Source organism: Ochotona curzoniae, unplaced genomic scaffold (assembly GCF_017591425.1).
Source record: "Ochotona curzoniae isolate NIBS_2020 unplaced genomic scaffold, NIBS_Ocur_1.0 patch49, whole genome shotgun sequence".
Lineage (NCBI taxonomy): Eukaryota > Metazoa > Chordata > Mammalia > Lagomorpha > Ochotonidae > Ochotona > Ochotona curzoniae.
In genome coordinates, this window is record NW_024467027.1 from 82,945 (window position 1) to 102,552 (window position 19,608).

Below are 19,608 nucleotides of genomic sequence, written 5' to 3' on the forward strand. Positions count from 1 at the left end.
GCGCCGGACCGCAGCCGGGACCGGGTAAGGTTTCCGTTCCTCGCCGGGAACCTCCTCGGGACGCGGGCTGAGTCCTCTCCCCGGCTGCGGGCTGCGTCCTCTCCCCGGCTGCGGGCTGCGTCCTCGCCCCGGCTTCGGGCGTTGCGCTCCGGCCGCGAGGGCTTCGGGCGTTGCGCCCCGGCCGCGAGCTGCGTCCTCTCCCCGGCTTCGGGCTGCGTCCTCGCCCCGGCTGCGGGCGTTGCGCTCCGGCCGCGAGCTGCGTCCTCTCCCCGGCCTCGGGCGTTGCGCTCCGGCCGCGAGCTGCGTCCTCTCCCCGGCCTCGGGCGTTGCGCTCCGGCCGCGAGCGGCGGGGTTCGCCCGGCGGCCACCGGCCGTTGAGTCTGGCCTGCGGCGGTGGAGGTGGGGACGCCGGCCGGGGGTCGCCCTTCTCGGGGCTGCGCGCCCAGGCCGGCGGGACGGCGAGGACTGCTCTCTCTCTCTGTGGTCCGTCCTGTCCCCCTCGGGTTTCTTCCTCCGCGTTGCATTTCTCAACTTATTTGAGCGAGTTTCTAATGGCGGACTTGGAGAACTTCGCTGGTTTGTTGGGGAGAGAGGGCCCATGACCACTGCTGGGGCAGATACGTGGCCGGCGGTGTTGGGAGCCTTCCTCATCATTGACTTTGGGTCCAGAGGACAGAGAGGGTGCTGATCCGGCGAATTTAGCAAGAAATCCGCATCCTGGCTGGCATCGAAGCTACTCTGCCCTTCTCCCCGCCTCCCCAGGCTGGCTCACACACCCACTTCCATCCAGTGGTTGGAAGAAACAGATTCCGCGTTCTCTCCTCGTTGCACTACCTGTAGTTTTTTGGGCTTTTGAACATTGTGTCTCCTCGGCCTTGACGTTGGAGGATAGAACCGCTCTTAAGAAACTCCCTAACCTGTTACCCTTTTGCCTCCTCCCTCTGGCGGTGAGGAGTTGCTGCTGAGTCCGGTTGGTTGTAACTTAATCGTCTTCCACTAGAACCGGGATTCTCCTCCACCGATCTGGTGAAACTTGAGCAGAGATAAGAAAGCTTCTTCCTCGTGAGTCTCCCCGCTTGCTCTGCTTCTCCCTTTATTACACGTACTGCGACAGCGGGGGAGCGGGGATGTGGCTGCGGGATTAAATTATAGGAATTCGTGGGAAGTCGGTGGGAACAGGTGTTGGCAAAACTTAACCTGAGCTCCATTTCAAGTGCTTTGTATATAACGTTTTTTTTTTCCAGTGCAAAAAAAAAAAAATTGCTAGATAACACATTGTTTCAAGGTTGAGTAAGAGCAGACTTTTTTTTTTTACTTTTAACGTGATTGCCTTACTTTTGGGGAAAACTTTTTTATGTACCTTTCTAACCAGCCTTACTAGTTTGTCATTCCTGATGGTAAGATTGACACCTATTCTATTTGTAGTGACAGCTGATACTGCCACTGTTAGTAATTTTTTATTCCTCCTGAAGTGTCATCTATGTGTTCATTTTTATACAATACAAATGCGAATTTTTTAAAAGATCGATTTCTTTTTACTGCAAAGTCAGATTTACAGCGAGGAAGATCTTCCGTCCAATGATTCATCCCCGAAGTGACTGCAGTGGTCAGAGCTGAGCCGATCCGAAGCCAGGAGTCAGGAACCTCTGCCAGATCTCCCATGGGTGCAGGTCCCAAGACTTTGGACTATCCTCGACTGCTTTCCCAGGCCACAAGCAAGGAAACTGAACCGGTACCCTTGTGGGATCTCAGTGGGTTCAAGGTGAGGAGTTTTAGCTGCTAGGCCACAGCGCTGGGCTCTAAATGCTAATTTTTGTCAGTTACTTAAAGATTTTCACAGTAGTCTTTAAATCCGTAATATGTATTTAGCAGAATTACAGAGAGATTTCCTGTCTGGTTCACTTACCAGTTGGGAGCGTTCAGGAGCTTCCTGCAGTCTCGCATTGTGAGCACAGAGACCCATACACTTGGGCCCTGTTCCACTTCCTATTTTTTTTTCTAAATGAGTTTTTTAAGTGTTTGTTTATTATTTTTTAAAGACTTATTTATTTATTGGCAAGTCAGATCTACAGAGAGGAGAAGAGACAGAGAGGAAGATCTTCCGTACAATGTGAGCGCAACGGCCGATGCTATGCCGATCCGAAGCCAGGAGCCTCTTCCGGGTCTCCCACGCGGGTGCAGGGTCCCAAGGCTTTGGGCCGTCCTTGACTGCTTTCCCAGGCCACAAGCAGGGAGCTGGATGGGAAGCGGGGCTGCCGGGATTAGAACCGGCGCCCATATGGGATCCTGGTGTGTTCAAGGCGAGGACTTTAGCTGCTAGGCCACCATGCCACCAGGCCCTGTTCCACTGCTTTTCGCAGGCCGTTAGCAGGGAGCTGGATGAGGAGTGGAGCAGCTGGGGAAGAACCTCAGTGTTCTCTGCTTTTGTGATTTCTGCCTTATTTGCTTGGCTGGGGGCTGTGTGAACTCCAGGCCTGACAGTCTGTGTGACACCCGACAGGGCACCTGGCAGGTCACACAGGCAGAGCACTCCTCAGGAAGGAGGCCCCTGGTGTTAGATAAGACCCACTGCCCTACAGCCATCAGTTTGTACTTTTTGAAAGTTGCTTGCTTCAAACCCACCAATAGAAGCCTGCCAACTTGCTCTTTTTGAAAGTTAACAGTTAAACTGACCAATCATGACTGTATAATTGTGTGGAATTGGCCTGAAATGTATAAAACCCTGTGCTGTTGAACCTCAGGCCCTCCTTTTTTTCCCCCTGGACCTTCTGCCCCTTCTGCTGCAGTTTTTCCTGCTTTGGCCACCTTGGTGGCTGCAGTGGCTGCTACTGCTCCCCCGTCCTGCTGGGCTGGGAGCCTAGGTTAGTTTTGAATAAACCACCTTTATGCATTTGCATTGACTTCAGACTCCTGATGATTTTCTGGGGACCGCCAACTCCCAGCACAGCACTGGAACAGGAGCGCCTTTGGAATTCTGTAGGATATTGGGTTTTGCTCCTTTGATAGAACAGTTTTCCATCGCTCATCAAAAGGAACCTTGTGGGCCCTGTGCGGTAGCTTAGTTGCTAAAGTCCTCGCCTTGCACACCCCAGAATTCCATAGGGGCACTTTTCAATTCCCAGCAGCTCCATTATTCATCCAGCTCCATGCCTATGGCCGGGGAAAGCAGAGGACAGCCCAAAGCCTTTGAGGCCCTGCACCCGTGTGGGAAACCCGGAAGAGGTTCCTGGCTCCTGGCTTCTGATCGGCTCAGCTCCACCTGTCCCACCTATTTGAGGGAGGGAACCAGTGGACAGAAGATCTTTTTCTCTCTCTCCTTCTTTCTGTATATCTGCCTTTCGAATAAAAAATAAGTATTTGTTTAACAAGCCTTGTGATTCTCTCCCATGCTAGAATTCCTGCCTTCCCACTGTCTGCCAATTTACTTGCTGTTTTTTCTTCTACTTCCTACCCAGCATGCCTCGTTAGTTAAGCTTAATTGTAGATGAAGGAGCTGAGTGTGTGTGGACAGGAGGCTTATCAGGAGCTGAGAACACCTAGTGCAACGGTTTATCCTGGAACAACCTAGTCCCAATTGCTTCCCTCCATCCTAGGTTAGGAAGGGGGCCTCCCCAACCCCAAGGCCATCCCCCCATCTCCCTTCCTTCAGGTTGGCTCAGTGGCTCTTCCCTTTGGGCCCTCTTCAAGTTTAATTAACATAGGAAAACCAACCCTAGAGACTCTTAGTTCCACCCAAGACAGTGATTAACAAAAGCTTGCATATCCTGGCCTTTGTAATAAGTGCTATACCGCACTGGTTTTTTGGGATATGAAAGTGTGTGGCACCCTAAAAGCCTTGATGATGGCCACTGTGTAGTTTAATAAAATAGTTTCTCCATTAAATCCTCTCATTGTCTAATCGATCAGCGCTGACAGTAGATTTCTATGTCTAGCTTTTAGGAGTGGATATTATATCATGTGAGCAATTTTTAAAAAAGATTTATTTATGTTTGTTACCAAATCACATATACAGAGAGGAGGAGAGACAGAGAGGAAGATCTTCCATCCGATGATTCACTCCCCAAGTGAGAGCTATGGTCAGTGCTGCTACGATTCAAAGCCAGGATCTTCCTCCAAGTCTCTCACATGGGTGCAGGGTCCCAAGGCTTTGGGATGTCCCCAACTGCTTTGCCAGGCCACAAGCAGGGAGCTGCATGGGAAGTGGAGCTGCCAGGATTAGAACCGGCACCCATATGGGATCCCCGCACATTGAAGGCGAGGACTTTAGTCACTAGGCCACCGCGCCGGGCCCCGTGAGCAATTTTTGTAGGATATCTGAAGTGGTGATAGTTCGTGTTCACTGGTAGAAATTGAATGACAGGGTGTGTGTTTCCTCAGCCGTATGATGTGCCTGCACAGGAAGTGACAGCTAGTGCAGACTAAAGACGGACAGGCCAGTATTTCCCTCGGCTGTTACTCCTTACAAAAGGCATCTCTTTACTATTATGGAAAATATTCTCTGTACTTTATAAATGAGTAATATCTTCCCAAGATAAGAATATGAACATTAAAGAAGAGTCTAGGTCGTCTGGCCCAGTAGTTAAGACACTCATTTGCAGTCGTGGCGTCCTGCCTCTGGCTGCTGAGGGCAGCTGCTTGTGGCCCTTGGGTGACAGCACTTGTGGCTCTAGTGATGCGTTCATGCCAGTCATAGGGAAGACCTGGGTGACCCCCGGCTCCTGGCCTGCTGCCTGGGCCTTAGGACAACCAGCAGGGGAAATATGTGGTCACCCTTTCTTTGTGCCTCTCACTTTTTTTAATTTGGAAGTCAGAGTTAGAAGGATAGAAAGAGAAATATAGAGACATTGTCCATTTTCTGGTTTGTTCCCCAAATGGCTACAACTTTTGGGCCCAGACAAGCCAGAGCCAGGAGCTTCATGTGGATCTCCTATGTGGGTACGGGTGCCCAGCACTGGGACCATGTTCTGCCTTCCCGGTCCCCGTAGGCAGCTGAGTCACTGCATCAGAAATGGAAAAGCACATACAAAACCAGTGCCTGTGTCAGATACCTGCATGGCTGATAACTGCTCACTTCCTGGTGCCACAGGATCAGCTGACGCTAACATTTAAAAATACATGTAATGGGCCCGGCGCAGTGACCTAGCGGCTGAAGTCCTCACCTTGCACGCCCGGGATTCCATGTGGGCACCGGTTCTAATCCCGGCGGCCCCACTTCCCATCCAGCTCCCTGCCTGTGGCCTGGGAAAGCAGTTGAGGACGGCCCAAAGCTTTGGGACCCTGCACCCGCGTGGGAGACCCAGAAGAGGCTATGGGTTCCTGGCTTCGGATTGGCTCAGCTCCAGCTGTTGCAGCCACTTTGGGAGTGAAGCAAAGGATAGAAGATCTTTGGCTCTCCTTCCCTTTGTAAATCTTCTGATACACACCCTGATAACGGCTCAGGTGTTTGGGGCCTGCTGCCCACTGGGGAGACCTGAGGACTCCTGACTCTTCAGCCTGGCCTGGTGCTGGCCATCTGGGGAATAAGCCAGCAGCCAGATCTCTTTGTGTCTTTCCCTCTCTGTCACTCTTTCAAAATGAGAACAAATCTATAAAAAAAAGCTATTAATGTGCGATTAGAAAACAGGAAGCGTGAGTAAGCATTTTACCTTTGTGCTCTGCTCTAGGGAGATGCTTGGTTCACTCGACTGGAAACTCAAGGCTTGGTCCCTTTAGGCCTCCTCTTTCTGATTCTCAGTTCCAGAGGCTGACGCCCAAGAAGGAAGATCCTCAGCCTTGAAGTAAGTTTCTGCATGGCAAGGGATGCATGTAGTATGCATTCTGTTGGTGCCTGGGGAACCCAGGCCAATAGTCATGTCTGGATTAATGACAGAGACACACTGAGAGATGTGTCATTAGGCAGTCGGTTGTGCTAGCAGCACGGGGTGCAGTTAAACAAGCTTAGTTGCCGTAGCCTGTTAATGGAATTGAGAGAGAATGCACGTGAACATGAGGTGCTTGTCCACAGCTGGCCTCACAGGGCGTTCTGTTACTCAGTGCTTGTTTTTTCTAGAAGGTGAAGACGGACACCAAAATTACCACAAAAAGTGTCTGTCAGAGCCAATCCAATCTGACGCTAGGAGCCAGGAGCCTGGAGCTCTGTCCGGGTCTCCCACACGGGTCAGGGTCCCAAGGCTTTGGGCGGTCCTCCACTGCTTTCCCAGGCCACAAGCAGGGAGCTGGATGGGGAGTAGAGCAGCTGGAACTGGAATTGGATTCAGTGTCACATCTCAGCAGTACAGTGAGCCGTACTTTAAGGTGGTCCTTGGATTCTTTGTGTATGTGTGTATGACTTTATAAATTTTTATTTTTATTGCAAAAGCAGAATTAGAGCGAGGAGAACCAGAGATCTTGCATCTGCTGGTTAATTGCCCTGATGTCCCCCACAGCTGGAGTTGAGCCACTCTGAAGCCAGGAGCCAGGAACTTCTCCCATATGAATGCAGGAGCCCCAGCTCTTAAGCTCCCTCTGCTGCTTTCTCAGGCCATTAGCAGGAAGTTAGATTGCAAGTGGAGCAGCTGGGACTCGTGGACGCAGGCCATGAAGAGGCTTAACTTGCTAAGCCGCAGCGCTGGCCCCACATTCTTTTTTTCTTAATGAAATCGCCTTTGTTGAATGTTGGTTTTATTATTTTAGTTTATGCTGTTCTGAGTAGGGGTGAACTAATTGAATTTATTTTCCACATTAATTGCATAAAATATAGTAACTAAAAATATCCTGCAGTTTGATCTTACGAGTTTGAATGAAGTAACCGTGGACACTTGAGCATGTTTCCTCTGAATCTTGAAGACTTAGGCTGGTGCTGTGGCATTGTGGTGTAAGTCTCCACCTGTAACGCTGGCTTTCAAGTAAAATTAATCTATAAGAAATCTTGAAGACTTTTTTAAAAATGGTTATTTGAAAGGCAGATTCACAGAAAGATTTCCATCTACTGGTTCACTCCCCAAATGGCTGCAGCAGCTGGAATTGAACAGATCTGAAGCTAGGAGCCAGGAGCTTTTTCCGGGTCTCCTGTGGGGCTCCCGAGTTCCAAGAACCTGGCCCATGCTCTGCTGCCTTCCCAGGCCGAAGCCAGGGACCTGTGGAACGGCTAGGTCCTGAATCAGCATCTACAGGGGATGCCTGCGCTTGCACGTGGTCGATTAGTCAATCATTGTGCCAGGCCCTCAAAAATGTTTTTATCTCTACATTTTTATTTCCTTTTTAAAAATTAGAGAAAGATCTCCAATCTGCTGATTCACTCCCATGTGACCACAACAGCTAGCACTGTGCACCAGGACCCCAGAATGCCACCTGGTTTCTTCCATACGGTGGCAGGATTCCAAATATTTGAGCCATCATCTCTTGTCAGCCAGTGTGCGTTAATAAGAAGCTGGATCACAAGTGGAGAGACTCGACTCGAATGGCGGCTGAAACTCCTGGCCCTGACCCGCCTAGAGGTTCTTCTCCTACAATGTTAATTTTCCTACGAACTCTAGTGATCTTGGCATCTGCTTCTGAGTGTTGTGTTCTGAGTCACGTCTGGCACAGTGACTGGGATGCTGCTTGGGATGCGTGGGCCTGGAGTGCCTGGCTTGCATCCTGCTCTTCCTTGGATTCCAGCTTTGCTGATGCAGACCTGGGAGGTGGAGGCACCAGCTCAGGTGGGAGCTGCAGTGTGTGCCTGGGTCCCCAGCGCCTGGTGCATCTCCAGCTGTGGTGGGCATTTGTGCAGTGAACCCACGGTTGCTAATTGCTTTCTTTCTGTGTCTTTCAATTAAATGCTAATTAACTGTTTGCATTTTTAGGTTTCTTAAATACTGTGTCTGGTGGATCCTCTCAAACATTATATGTTAATGTATGGTAAGTACATAAAAATATTGCATTGGGAAGAGTGATGGTGAATTGAGGACCTCGGTAACAGCATTATGGGCAGCCAATTAAGCCAGCACTTGGGGTTCCTGCCTCACTGAGGCTTATCTGAGGCTTAGGCTTCACTTTCCTCACCTATCAGGTTGGAGTAAATTAAAGCATTAAAGCAAATGCTATAAATCGAATAGGCTTTTTTTTTTTTAAGTACTATTAGAGATCACATAAAGAGTTTTCATTAATCTTCAAAGAAATTTTAAAAATGAGGAGTATCAGTGTTTTCTCTAAAAGTTAAGTAATAGATTACATTCAAATTTTTTTTTTTTATAAATCTTTTTTAAAGATTTATTTTTATTATTATTTTTTCATTGGAAAGGTGGATATACAGAGAGGAGAGACAGGGAGGAAGATCTTCCGTCCGATGATTCACTCCCCAAGTGAGCGCAACGGCCGATACTATGCCGATCCGAAGCCAGGAGCCTCTTCCGGGTCTCCCACACGGGTGCAGGGTCCCAAAGCTTTGGGCCGTCCTCGACTGCTTTCCTGGGCCACAGGCAGGGAGCTGGATGGGAAGCGGGGCTGCCGGGATTAGAACCGGCGCCCATATGGGATCCCGGGCGTGCAAGGCGAGGACCTTTAACCACTTGCGCTACCGCGCCGGGCCCTACATTCAAATTTTTAAAGTTTATTTATATCTTTGTAGTAAAATACCAAAAACTGTATACTAGAATATTTTTTTGTTTTCCTGCCTCTCACAGACTGCTGCTGTGCTGGGAAGCACGGCCATGGCATCCGGTCTCCTGGACGCAGGAAGTGCATTTGGTGGCTCGGCTAATTCTTTAGTTAGCAGATGCTCGTCAGTGGAAGACAACGATGATGATGTTGTGTTTGTTGAATCTGTACAACCTCCCTCCATTTCTGCTGCAGCAGTAGCTGATGAAAGAGACTGTATATTTACATCATCAAAAAATGAACATCCGCAAGACAATTATTCCATAAACGTTCCTTCCTCAAGAAATTTTGCCTCTGTAAAGAGAAATATTTGTGAGACAATTGTCATTGAGGATGAAGAGGACTTACTAGAAACACCTGAAGGGAAAGAGAAACAGTCTTGCAGTTTTACTGAATGGGGTATTCCTGGAGCTAAAAACAGAACCCAAGATTCGGATTCCTCCACTTCCAGACTTTCAAGAAGTAAGGTAAATGCAGGAATGGGTGATAGTGCTGGCCCTACAGAAGCGACTCTGTTCCATCTGACCTAATGTTACTGCCTTAGAAACAGGTGTGTGGTCTGTGAATGCTGGGCGAGATATAAACTTAATGATTACCCGTATGTCACATCACTGCAGAACACCAACTTGGGCGATGTCTCTGACGGACTGCAGTCAAGTCATTTCGGTGTTAACATACAAACATACACCCCGACTTTAACTTCACAGACCAAGACTGGAGTAGGATCTTTTAATCCTGCTAGGATGCATGTGGCAGGAGATGTGTTTCAGAATGGGGAGTCTGCCTCTCACCACAATCCTGGTAAGCAGTAAGTGAAACCATTTCCCTTTTGTCTCAAGAAAATATGAGTATTTTCTGGACTCATCACTTTTATGTATATGTGAGATATTTAATAGCCCTTGCTATTCCTATTAAGAGAGAATATTTTATTTAATAAAACCTTGTCTGCATAGTCTCCAAAAGTGGGGGAATTTATTTTGCCCAGTGATTTGCATCTAGCGTTTTTTTCATTGGAAACTCCCAGAGCTATTCTCAGTAGCCTTGTTTACGCTAATGTTAACATTATAAGATTAAAGAATAACCCTTGAGTTAAAATAATAAATGTGAAAATCATTGAATTTTATTTCATACATAAATATGTAGCTTGATATTTTCAAATTTTCTTCTTCTATAAAGAAGTTACAGAGGGTAAGGGAGAGAGAGACGGAATTTCCCATGTGCTGACTCACTGCCCAAATGGCCATCCAGGATGCTGCTGCTGCAAGTGGAGGATTAGCCTACTATGCCACTTCACTGCCTCTAACTTTTGCTTTCTAAAGATTTACTTTTGGATTGTTTACCTGATTTTGGTTGTAAGACAGCAACTTAATGCTTGATTTTAAAATTGAAAATTCTTGCCTTAAAATCACAGAACTCTATTTTAAAACTGTCTGTAGATACTTTTGTTCTGGTAAATTATAACAAGTAAAATATTAGTAGTTGCCTCTTACAGCTTTCTCGACTTCGGTGTGATTTTGAGGTGGCTTTTGTTGTTATTACACCATTACATGGATAGGTCTTTAAACTCATGCTTGGGATTCCACCTCTTCTATCGGAGTGCGTGTGATTGACTTGAGCCTCAACTTCTGACTCAGCTCCCTACTGCTGTGCCTGCGAGGCGACAGGGACAGCCCAGGGACTTGGACCCCTGCTACCCACTTTGAAACATCAAGTCAAGTTTAGGGATCCTGGTATTACCATGATGGAAGATAAAAGATATTTATCTCTCCCTCTTCTTTTTTTAAAGATTTATTTATCTTTATTACAAAGTTAGATGTACATAGAGGAGGAGAGACAGAGAGGAAAAAGATCTTCCATCCGTTGACTCACTCCCCAAGTGGCTGCAACAGCCAATGCTGTGCCAACCCAAAGCTAGGAGCCTGGAGCCTCCGCTAGGTCTCCCGCGCAGGTGCTGGATCCCAAAGCTTTGGGCCATCCTCAACTGCTTTCCCAGGCCACAGGCAAGGAGCTGGATGGGAAGTGGGGCTTCCGGGATTAGAACCAGTGCCCACATGGAATTTCACCTTGATCCAGATGAAGCCATTAGACTACTGCACCAGGCCCTATCTCTCTCTCTCCTAAAAGCGTGATCATGCTAAAGCTTAAATGAAATGATGATTAAAAAAAATTTTTATTTATTTGTATTAGAAAGTCAGATAGACAGAGAGGAGGGGAGACAGAGGAGAATGATCTTGTGTCCACTGGTTCACGCCCCAAGCGGCCACAATGACCAAAACTGAGCCTATCCAAAGCCGCCTATGCCAGGGGCTTCTTCCAGGGGCTCCCAGGCAGGTGCAGGGTCCCAAGACTTTGGATATCTTTCACTGCTCTCCCAGGCAGCAAGCAGAGAGCTGGATCAGAAGTGGAGCAGCCAGGACATGGTTTGCCACCCATATCTGATCCCAGTGCTTTTAAGGCAAGGATTAACCAATTAAACCATTGAACTAAGCCCTCTTTGTTTTTGTTTTAAGATTTATTTTTATTGGAAAGGCAGATTTATGGAGAAACAGAGAGAAAAATATCTTCCATCAGTTGGTTCACTTCCCAGATGGCCATAATGGCCAGAGCTAGGCTGGTCAGGGGCCAAGTGCCTGTTCTGAGACTCCCGCACAGGTGCAGGGTGCCAAGGCCTTGGACGCCCTTTCACTGCTTTCCCAGGCTGCAAGCAGGGACTGGATTGGAAGTGAAGCAGTCAGGACACATATGGGATGCTCAGGACGGTGGAATGTTAGCCTGTTGAGCCATGCCGCCCCCCACTTCTGAGATTTTGTTAAAAATATAATTTTAGAACTTTTTTTAATATTCAGTTTGGTGTACATTTGTTTTATTTAATCCAAATACTGGTATTTTGCGGGCCCAGCGACGTGGCTTAGAGGCTGAAGTCCTCACCTTGAATCCACCGGGATCACATATGGATGCCGGTTCTAATCCCAGCAGCTCCACTTCCCATCCAGCTCCCTTCTTGTGGCCTGGGAAAGCAGTCAAGGACGGTCCAAGGCCTTGGGACCCTGCACCCATGTGGGAGACCCGGAAAAGGTTTCTGGCTCCTGGCTTCAGATCGGCGCAGCACTGGCTGTTGTGCTCACTTGGGGAGTGAATCATCGGATGGAAGATCTTCCTCTCTGTCTCTCCTCCTCTCTGTATATCTGACTTTGTAATAAAAAGGAATAAATCTTTATTAAAAATAACAAATATTGGTATTTTGCATTATTTTAAAAGCGTAAGATTTGAATGAGGTGCCCATTCCTTCTCCTTTTTTTTTTTTTTAAAGATTTATTTTTATTATTTTTTTATTGGAAAGGCGGATATACAGAGAGGAGAGACAGAGAGGAAGATCTTCCGTCCGATGATTCACTCCCCAAGTGAGCGCAACGGGCCGATGCTATGCCGATCCAAAGCCAGGAGCCTCTTCCGGGTCTCCCGTGTGGGTGCAGGGTCCCAAAGCTTTGGGCCGTCCTCGACTGCTTTCCCAGGCCACAAGCAGGGAGCTGGAAGGGAAGCGGGGCTGCCGGGATTAGAACCGGCGCCCATATGGGATCCCGGGCGTGCAAGGCGAGGACCTTTAACCACTTGTGCCACCGCGCCGGGCCCTCCTTCTCCTTTTTTTTAAAAAGCATTCCCATGGTTTTTCATTTTTAGAAACTCTATACAGTAAATATCTGACTTTTTTGTTATTTCCAGAAAGTATTACTCAGTGATTGTATTCTCAAGTTTCCCTGTAAAAAATCCACAGATTATTTGTTTGTTTACATCCACAGATGATAACTATATTAGCAAATCTGGGGAAGGTTGTATTTGTCAGTTCAGCTGTTGCTTGGGACCCAGGTTCCACCTGGGGTGTGGAGGACTGAGGCCCCCTGCCGTCCTGCTTCCTGCCCCACACAGGGAAACCCTGCAGGACTTCCTGGCTCCTGGCTTCAGGCTGCCCCTGTGTTGGCTACTAAGGGTCTTTTAGGAGGACTCTCCTCTCTTTCTGTTCTTCTGCCTTTCCAATAAATAAAAATGAAGAAATACTTATAAAAATTAAGCTTTAATGAATGTTCAAAGCATGTATGTTATAGGAATTATCCATTGTGATGACATGAATGACATATTTACTGAAAAATAGCTTATTTTAAGATTTATTCATTTTTATTACAAAGTCAGATATACTCCCCAAGTGGCTGCAATGGCTGGTGCTGTGTCGATCCGGAGCCAGGAGCCAGAAGCCAGGAACTTCCTTCTGGGTCTAACATGCAGGTGCAGGGTCCCAAAGCATTGGGCCATCCTCCACTGCTTTCCCAGGCCACAAGGAGGGAGCTGGATGGGAAGTGGAGCTGCCAGGATTAGAACCAGCATCCATATGGGATCCCGGTGTGTTCAAGGCGAGGACTTTGGCTGCTAGGTCACACTGCTGGGCCCAGGTGGTGAATAATCTTGAACTGAAAAATTAAGGCATAGTAGGTGAAAAATTACCAGTTTCTGTACAGTTTTTGCATGACTTACACACTTGCCAAAAATTATAAAATCTGGCCTTACATAGATCTATCATTGGAGAAGGTAGCACTATTTTACTATTCTGTTTAAGCAGTTATGCATACACTTTTGAGTAGCAACAAAATTACACAATATTTAAGATGTTTTAGAAAGTGCAGTGTTAAGCATGCAGTTGCAGAAACTTTTGTAGTTTATTGAAAACCCACTTGAATGGATTTCTTACTTTTGTATGCTTCAGTAACATGGAACACTGACTATTTGGCAAACACTAGCTCGCTTAGTTCTTCAGACCTTCCAAATGTCCGTAGTTGTTGGCAGAAGTTCTGCTTTCTGTGCGTGCGCTCTCGGTGCCAGCCACAGGCGTTGGGGCGTGAGCCAGCAGAGCAGCTCTGCGTGCGCCTCCCGCCTCTCCAATAAATACATGAGGCTCAGAACATGCTCCTTTTAACCATTTCCTGAATGTGAGTTACTTGTTGCTTGTTTCGAAGTGCTGTTCTTATGTGCTTGCATAAGCATGAATTTCATGAGCTCTTTAAAGCGTTTTTATATTCTACAAAATATTTATACATTTTTAAGATCATCCCTGTTTATGGGTTACTTTGTATATTTATAAAAAATACGTAGCATATGATGAAACAAATTCCTGGCTGGAATTAAGACTGACAGCCGTGCTTATATTTCTCTTACACTCTACTTGCAAGGCCTTTGTCAATAATCCAGAATGAACACAGATTTTGATCTACAGATGCCCTGAATAGCCAAGGCCGGATAACGTGAAACCAGAAGGCAGGGGTTCAGTCCGGCTGTCCCCTGCGGGTTGCAGGATTGTAGTCACTGAATCATCACTGCTGCTTCTTCCCAGGGACTTCATTAGGGAGTCAGCTGGAAATGTGTGTCAGCCCATTGACTGGGATGAGGGACTTCCGTGTCTTTACCGCCAGGTTAAACACCTGCTCCATGAGCAGATGCTTTTCCATATGAAAATTTGGTGTCAATAGGAATGAAACTTTAAGCAATATTCTATTCTAGGTACTACTCTGCCAGTTTCGCTCAGATTATGGATAAAGTACTGTTACCACAAGTATTTGAAAAACAGTTTTGAGGCCTGGCACCATAATCTAGTGATTAAATCCTGGCCTTGCACGCCCAGGATCCCACCTGGGCACTGTTCGTGTCCTGGCTGCTCCACTTCCTGTCCAGCTCCCTGCTGTGGCCTGGAAAGCAGTTGAGGCCCAAAGCCTTGGGACTCTGCATCTGTTTGGGAGACCTGGAAGAAGCTCCTGGCTTTGGATTGGCTCAGCTCTGGCCATTGTAGCCACTTGGGGAGTGAACCATCAGACGGAAGATCTTCCTCTCTGTCTCTCCTCCTCTCTGTATTTCTGCCTTTCCAATAAAAATAAACCTTTAAACAAAAAACAATCTATACATTTTAATTGTAGATGGCACAACTGATGAAAGCATGAGTGAATAGAAGATTTATTACAGAAGATTATATGGACTGGATGATATAAAGCCAATAGGCTGATAGATACAAAAGAGTGTATAGGATGGGGCCCAGCACGGTGGCACAGTGGTTAAGGTCCTCGCCTTGCACACCCGGGATCCCATATGGGTGCCGGTTCTAATCCCGGCAGCCCCGCTTCCCATCCAGCTCCCTGCTTGTGGCCTGGGAAAGCAGTTGAGGACGGCCCGAGGCTTTGGGACCCTGCACCCGCGTGGGAGACCTGGAGGAAGTTCCTGGCTCCGGATCGACACAGCACCGGCCATTGCGCTCACTTGGGGAGTGAATCATATTTGTGGACCTAGGTTTGATAGCAGCTCTGGGTCCCAGCCACCTTTGGCCAACGCAGACCCTGGCAGCCGCAGTCACAGTGCGTGTAACGGCAGTCCTGCTACTCACATGGAACACTTGGAGTGGTTTTTATTTTTAAAAACTCTTTGTTTTTTTCAAGATTTATTTATTTTTATTGGAGAGTCAGTTCTGCAAAGATAAGGAAAGATAGAAAGATCTTCCATCCACTGGCTCACTCCCCAACTGGCCACACTGGCGGGAGCTTCTCGGTCTCCCACACTGTCACAGGGTCCCAAGGCTTTGGGCCGTCCTCGACTGCTCTCCCAGGCCACAAGCCGGGAGCTGCATGGGAAGTGGAGCTGCCAGGACATGAACCGACACCCAAATGGGATTCTGGCACATGCAGGAAAAGGACTTTGGCCACTAGGCTACCATGCCAGGCTCTCCAAACTCCTGGTTTAAGCTAATTTTCTACATGAACTATTGCAGGCATTTGAGTTATGAACCAATAGATATCACTTTATTATCTCGTAAAAAAATGTAGCCTATATATATATAAATCCCAATCAGAACAAACTAAAGATCATTACAGAAATCATGGAAATTTGAAGCAGTCCAAATGTCTGTGAATGATAAAATGAAGTACTCAACAGCAGTGAAAAAGGGTAGTATCCGTACACTTTGGGTAGAGCCTGCGGACAGCGTGGAGTTGAGGAAGCGTACAGAAGGACTCCACATCTGTGAGGTTGGAAGTGAGACAAAACGGGACAGACCTCTTGCAAGAGGTTCAGCTCCCACTGGCAGTGTTGGCATCCCATAGAGGGTGCCAAGTTCTCATCCACTCTGCTTCCAGTCTAGTTTCCTGCTCGTGTTTCTAGAAAAAGCAGATGATCGCCTGAGTGACTGAATAATAACAGGTCCTAATAATAGTTCTAGTAATAATAATAGTTCTAAGGTGGATCTTGGAAATTAACTTTTTTTTTTTCTTGAATCTATTTGAAAGTCGGAGATAGAAAGTTCACACCCAGTATCAACCGGGTTGAACCTAGATAAATCTGGGAATCCGAAACTCAGTGCAGGTGTCCCACGTGGTGGCAGAGATCAAAGAACTGAGACATTTCCTCTTGCCTCCTAGATTTTTCCTGCGTTAGCACGATGCTGATTCAGACAACCCAGACACTTCCGGGTAGGAACTGGCATCGTAATCCTCGTATCAAACACCTTTTCTGAGGTGTGTGTGTCTCCTCTCTTTAAATCTGACTCTCCAATAATAGTAAATAAACGTTATAATTTTAACCCAGAAGAAGCTCCTGGCTTGGGATTGGCTCAGCTCCATCCATTGCTGCCACTTCCTCTATGTCTTTCCTCTAAATCTTAAAAAAAAAAAAAAAAAAAAGATATTTAATGTGGAAACATTAATAGCCTCATAAAAATTTTTGGCAACTTTAAAATTAGTAAAAATGCTCTCAGTGAAAAGAGGAAATATCTGCTTTATTGTGTTTGGACCAAAGCTAACATGAAAAAATATATAGATTTCTATAATTATACATTATACGTATATTAAACATTCCATCTTTTTAAGTGTGAATAGGTCCATGAAGCTGTGAAATGCTTTTAGATCTTCTGTATTAAAAGCAATGGCAGGGTCCCAGCGGCGTGGCCTAGCAGCTAAAGTCCTCACCTTGAACGTGCCAGAATCCCATATGGGCACAGGTTCTAATCCCGGCATCTCCACTTCCCATCCAGCTCCCTGCCCTGCTTGTGGCCTGGGAAAGCTGTCGAGGATGGCCTAAGGCCTTGGGACCCTGCACCCACATGGGAGTCCTGGAGGAGGTTCCTGGATCCTGGCTTTGGATTAGCATAGCATTGACCATTGCAGCCACTTGGGGAGTGAATCATCAGACAGAAGATCTTCCTCTCTGTCTCCCCTCTCTGTATATCCGCCTTTCCAATAAATAAATAATAAAAATAAATCTTAAAAAAAATAGCAATGGTAGATTTTATATACATTTGCTGTTTTCTGCTATTTATTAAATACAGTTTTGTACAATGATACAAAGAAAGTTTAATCATAGAATATAACTTTCTATTTACTTGTGGATGAATGTATGCTTTTTGTTTTCTTTGGGGGTAGTTATTTTAGTTGAAAAGGAAGATTTATACAGAGAAGGAGAGACAGAAAGAAACCTTTTATCCCCTGGTTCACTCCCCAAGTAGCCACAATAGTCAGAACTGAGCCAATCTGAAGCCAGGAGCCAGGAGCTTCTTCTGAACCCCCACGTGGGTGCAAGGTCCCAAGATTTGGTCATTCCACTGTGTTTCAGTGCCACAAGCAAGGAGCTGGATGGGAAGTAGAGTAGCTGGGACAAAAACTGGTGTCCATATGGGATCCCAGTGTGTGCAAGGCCAGGATTTAGCCACTGAGCCATCACACCAGGTCACTTTTTATTTTCTTTCAAATAATTTTGTATTCTTCTGGAATAGTTCCAAAGAAGGAAGAAAGGGATATTTTTGTTTGATTGGTTTGTGTATGAGTGTGTGTGTGTAAGATTTATTGTTATCGGAATGTCAGATCAGATTACAGAGAGAAGGAGAATCAGAGAGAAAGTTCTTTCATCCACTGGCTCACCCCCCAAATGGCTGCAGTGTCCACAGTTAAGCTGATCTGAAGGTACGAGCCAGGACTTTCTTCTGGTCACCCCGCAGGTGCAAGGTGCCAATGCTTTGGCATCCTCTGCTGCCTATCCATGCCACAAGCAGGAAGCAGGATGGGAAGTGCATCAGCCAGGGCTCAGTGGGATCCTGGCATTTACAAAGTGAGCATTCAGCCATTGAGGTGTTGCACTGGACCCAGAGACACGCATTTATTAAACACTCTTTCTGAATACTTGCTGAGAAAATCAATTTACTTAAATGTACTTGAGCATGTTCCTGAATGCATTCAGGAGAATTAAAAAAGTATTTTTTTGTCATTTGTTTCTATTTTGCCTATAAATAAAATAATCTGAAGTAGGACAAAGAAGGTTAGACGTAGTAGCTGGTAATTCAGTAATAAATATAATTAAATGTTTTAGTGCAGATGGTATGTTACCAGGTCTTTGGGTTACTGACAGAACAAGGCGTCTTGGTAAAGATAAAAGCTATTGGGGAAAGAAGACAAAATAATTCTGTACCTTAGGCCTTGTTTCTGAAGGTTCCTCCATCCTGAGACTTGGTTAGAAGTATACGCAGGATTCCTACATGATCGCCTATGCACTGTGCATGCTACTGCTCATTCCATTTTGAAGCTAACGCTATAGCAATGTATGAGGATTGTACTTTTAAATCGGTGTCTGTAATGTTATATTTTCATTGACTGGGGTTGGTTGTAGAACAATTTAAAGCGTAAATGTCTAAAGTTTCTAGAAGGGAAGTATACTAATGTCTATGGCCTTTTTTAAAGTTTTTTTTCTTAAGATTTATGAATTTTTTATTGGAAAGTTAGATTTACAGAGAGGAGGACAGGTGGAGAGAAAGATCTGTCCAAGTTCACTCTCCAAGTGGTGCACTGAGCTGATCTGTAGCTGGAAGCCAGGAGCTTCTTCCAGGTCTCCAATATGGGCTCAGGGTCCCAAGGCTTTGGGCCGTCCTCCACTGCTCTCCCAGGTCACAAACAGGCAGCTGGATGGGTAGCAGGTCCGCTGGGACACAAACAGATACGCATATGGGATCCAGACGTGTGCAAGGGGAGGATTTAGCCACTACACTGCCGTGCTGTGGCCCTCTGCAATCATTTTGAGACACAAACCACAAGTCGAAAAAAATGGTGAACTAAGGCGTTGGATGCCCGTTCAAGTCCTGGGTACTCCACTTTGGATCGCACTCCTTGCCAGTGGCATGGGATAAGCATCCACTTATAATTGTCCAAGCTTCTGGACCCCCAGCACCTTTGTCGCAGTGTCAGGATCAGGCTGGGGTAGTGACCATTCAGGCAGTACAATAGCAGATCAAGGATCTCTCTCTCACCCTACCTTCCTAAAGAAACGAATGTAGTATATTTGTGGTGTCTGGGACTCGGAGACACATGTGGAGTTTGGCGTTGCACCGTTTCCGAAGCTGCCGTCTTGTTGTTGGTTTAGTGGGGTGTTGAGTCGTTTAAGATACACCTGGGGTTGGGATTGTTCCTCCAGGCTGTCTGACCTTAACCATGCTGAAGATAGCCAAGTGCCTTGTTGGTCTCTTAACTCTTAAATGAAAAGTGAAGCTATTTTTCTGTTATATTTTTGAGTTGCTCCATGACTTTTTCTTGTGTGTTTCATTTTTAAGATTCATGGATCTCCCAATCAGCCTCATTTCCATGTAATCAGAAACAGCCAGGGGTGGATTCTTTATCACCAGTGGCCTTACTTGCTAAACAGAATTTCCTGCCGTCAGCCCAACAACTTAATGCACCAGCTAAAATTATTTGTGCAAACTGCAAAATTGCTTTGCAGAAGGGACAGACAGCTTACCAGCGAAAAGGATCAGCTCACCTCTTTTGTTCTACCACCTGCCTTTCATCCTTCTCTCACAAACCGTGTCGAAAGTCACGAAAAGTTATGTGTAAAAAGTAAGCAGTACATTTCATCATTTCTGCACGTGGTCAAGTGTGAGCAGCATAAATCAGTGTTCTTAACTGTAACTGGGAGCTGGAAAAGTTCATGGGT

At 46.5% G+C, this 19,608-nt stretch overlaps 1 protein-coding gene and 1 long non-coding RNA gene across 3 annotated transcripts in view; both read left to right on the plus strand.

Annotated features, from left to right (window-relative positions):
• Window positions 1–205: 205 nt before the first annotated feature.
• Window positions 206–7,867, plus strand: LOC121168059. 2 transcript variants are annotated; one of them, XR_005885683.1, is made up of 3 exons: window positions 206–1,102; window positions 5,664–5,777; window positions 7,824–7,867. It is a non-coding gene; the product is annotated as an uncharacterized LOC121168059 (long non-coding RNA). The 2 variants fall into 2 exon arrangements; XR_005885682.1 differs by lacking the exon at window positions 206–1,102 and adding an exon at window positions 1,724–1,762.
• A 776-nt stretch (window positions 7,868–8,643) lies between these two features.
• The window catches only part of LOC121168066 (zinc finger MYM-type protein 5-like), a 31,530-nt gene continuing 20,565 nt past the window's right edge, over window positions 8,644–19,608 (plus strand). The window contains exons 1-3 of the mRNA XM_040997836.1: window positions 8,644–9,083; window positions 9,234–9,417; window positions 19,229–19,511. Coding sequence (XP_040853770.1) covers window positions 8,670–9,083; window positions 9,234–9,417; window positions 19,229–19,511 — 881 coding nt within the window. The 5' untranslated portion in view covers window positions 8,644–8,669. The remainder of the gene's footprint in view (window positions 9,084–9,233; window positions 9,418–19,228; window positions 19,512–19,608) is intronic.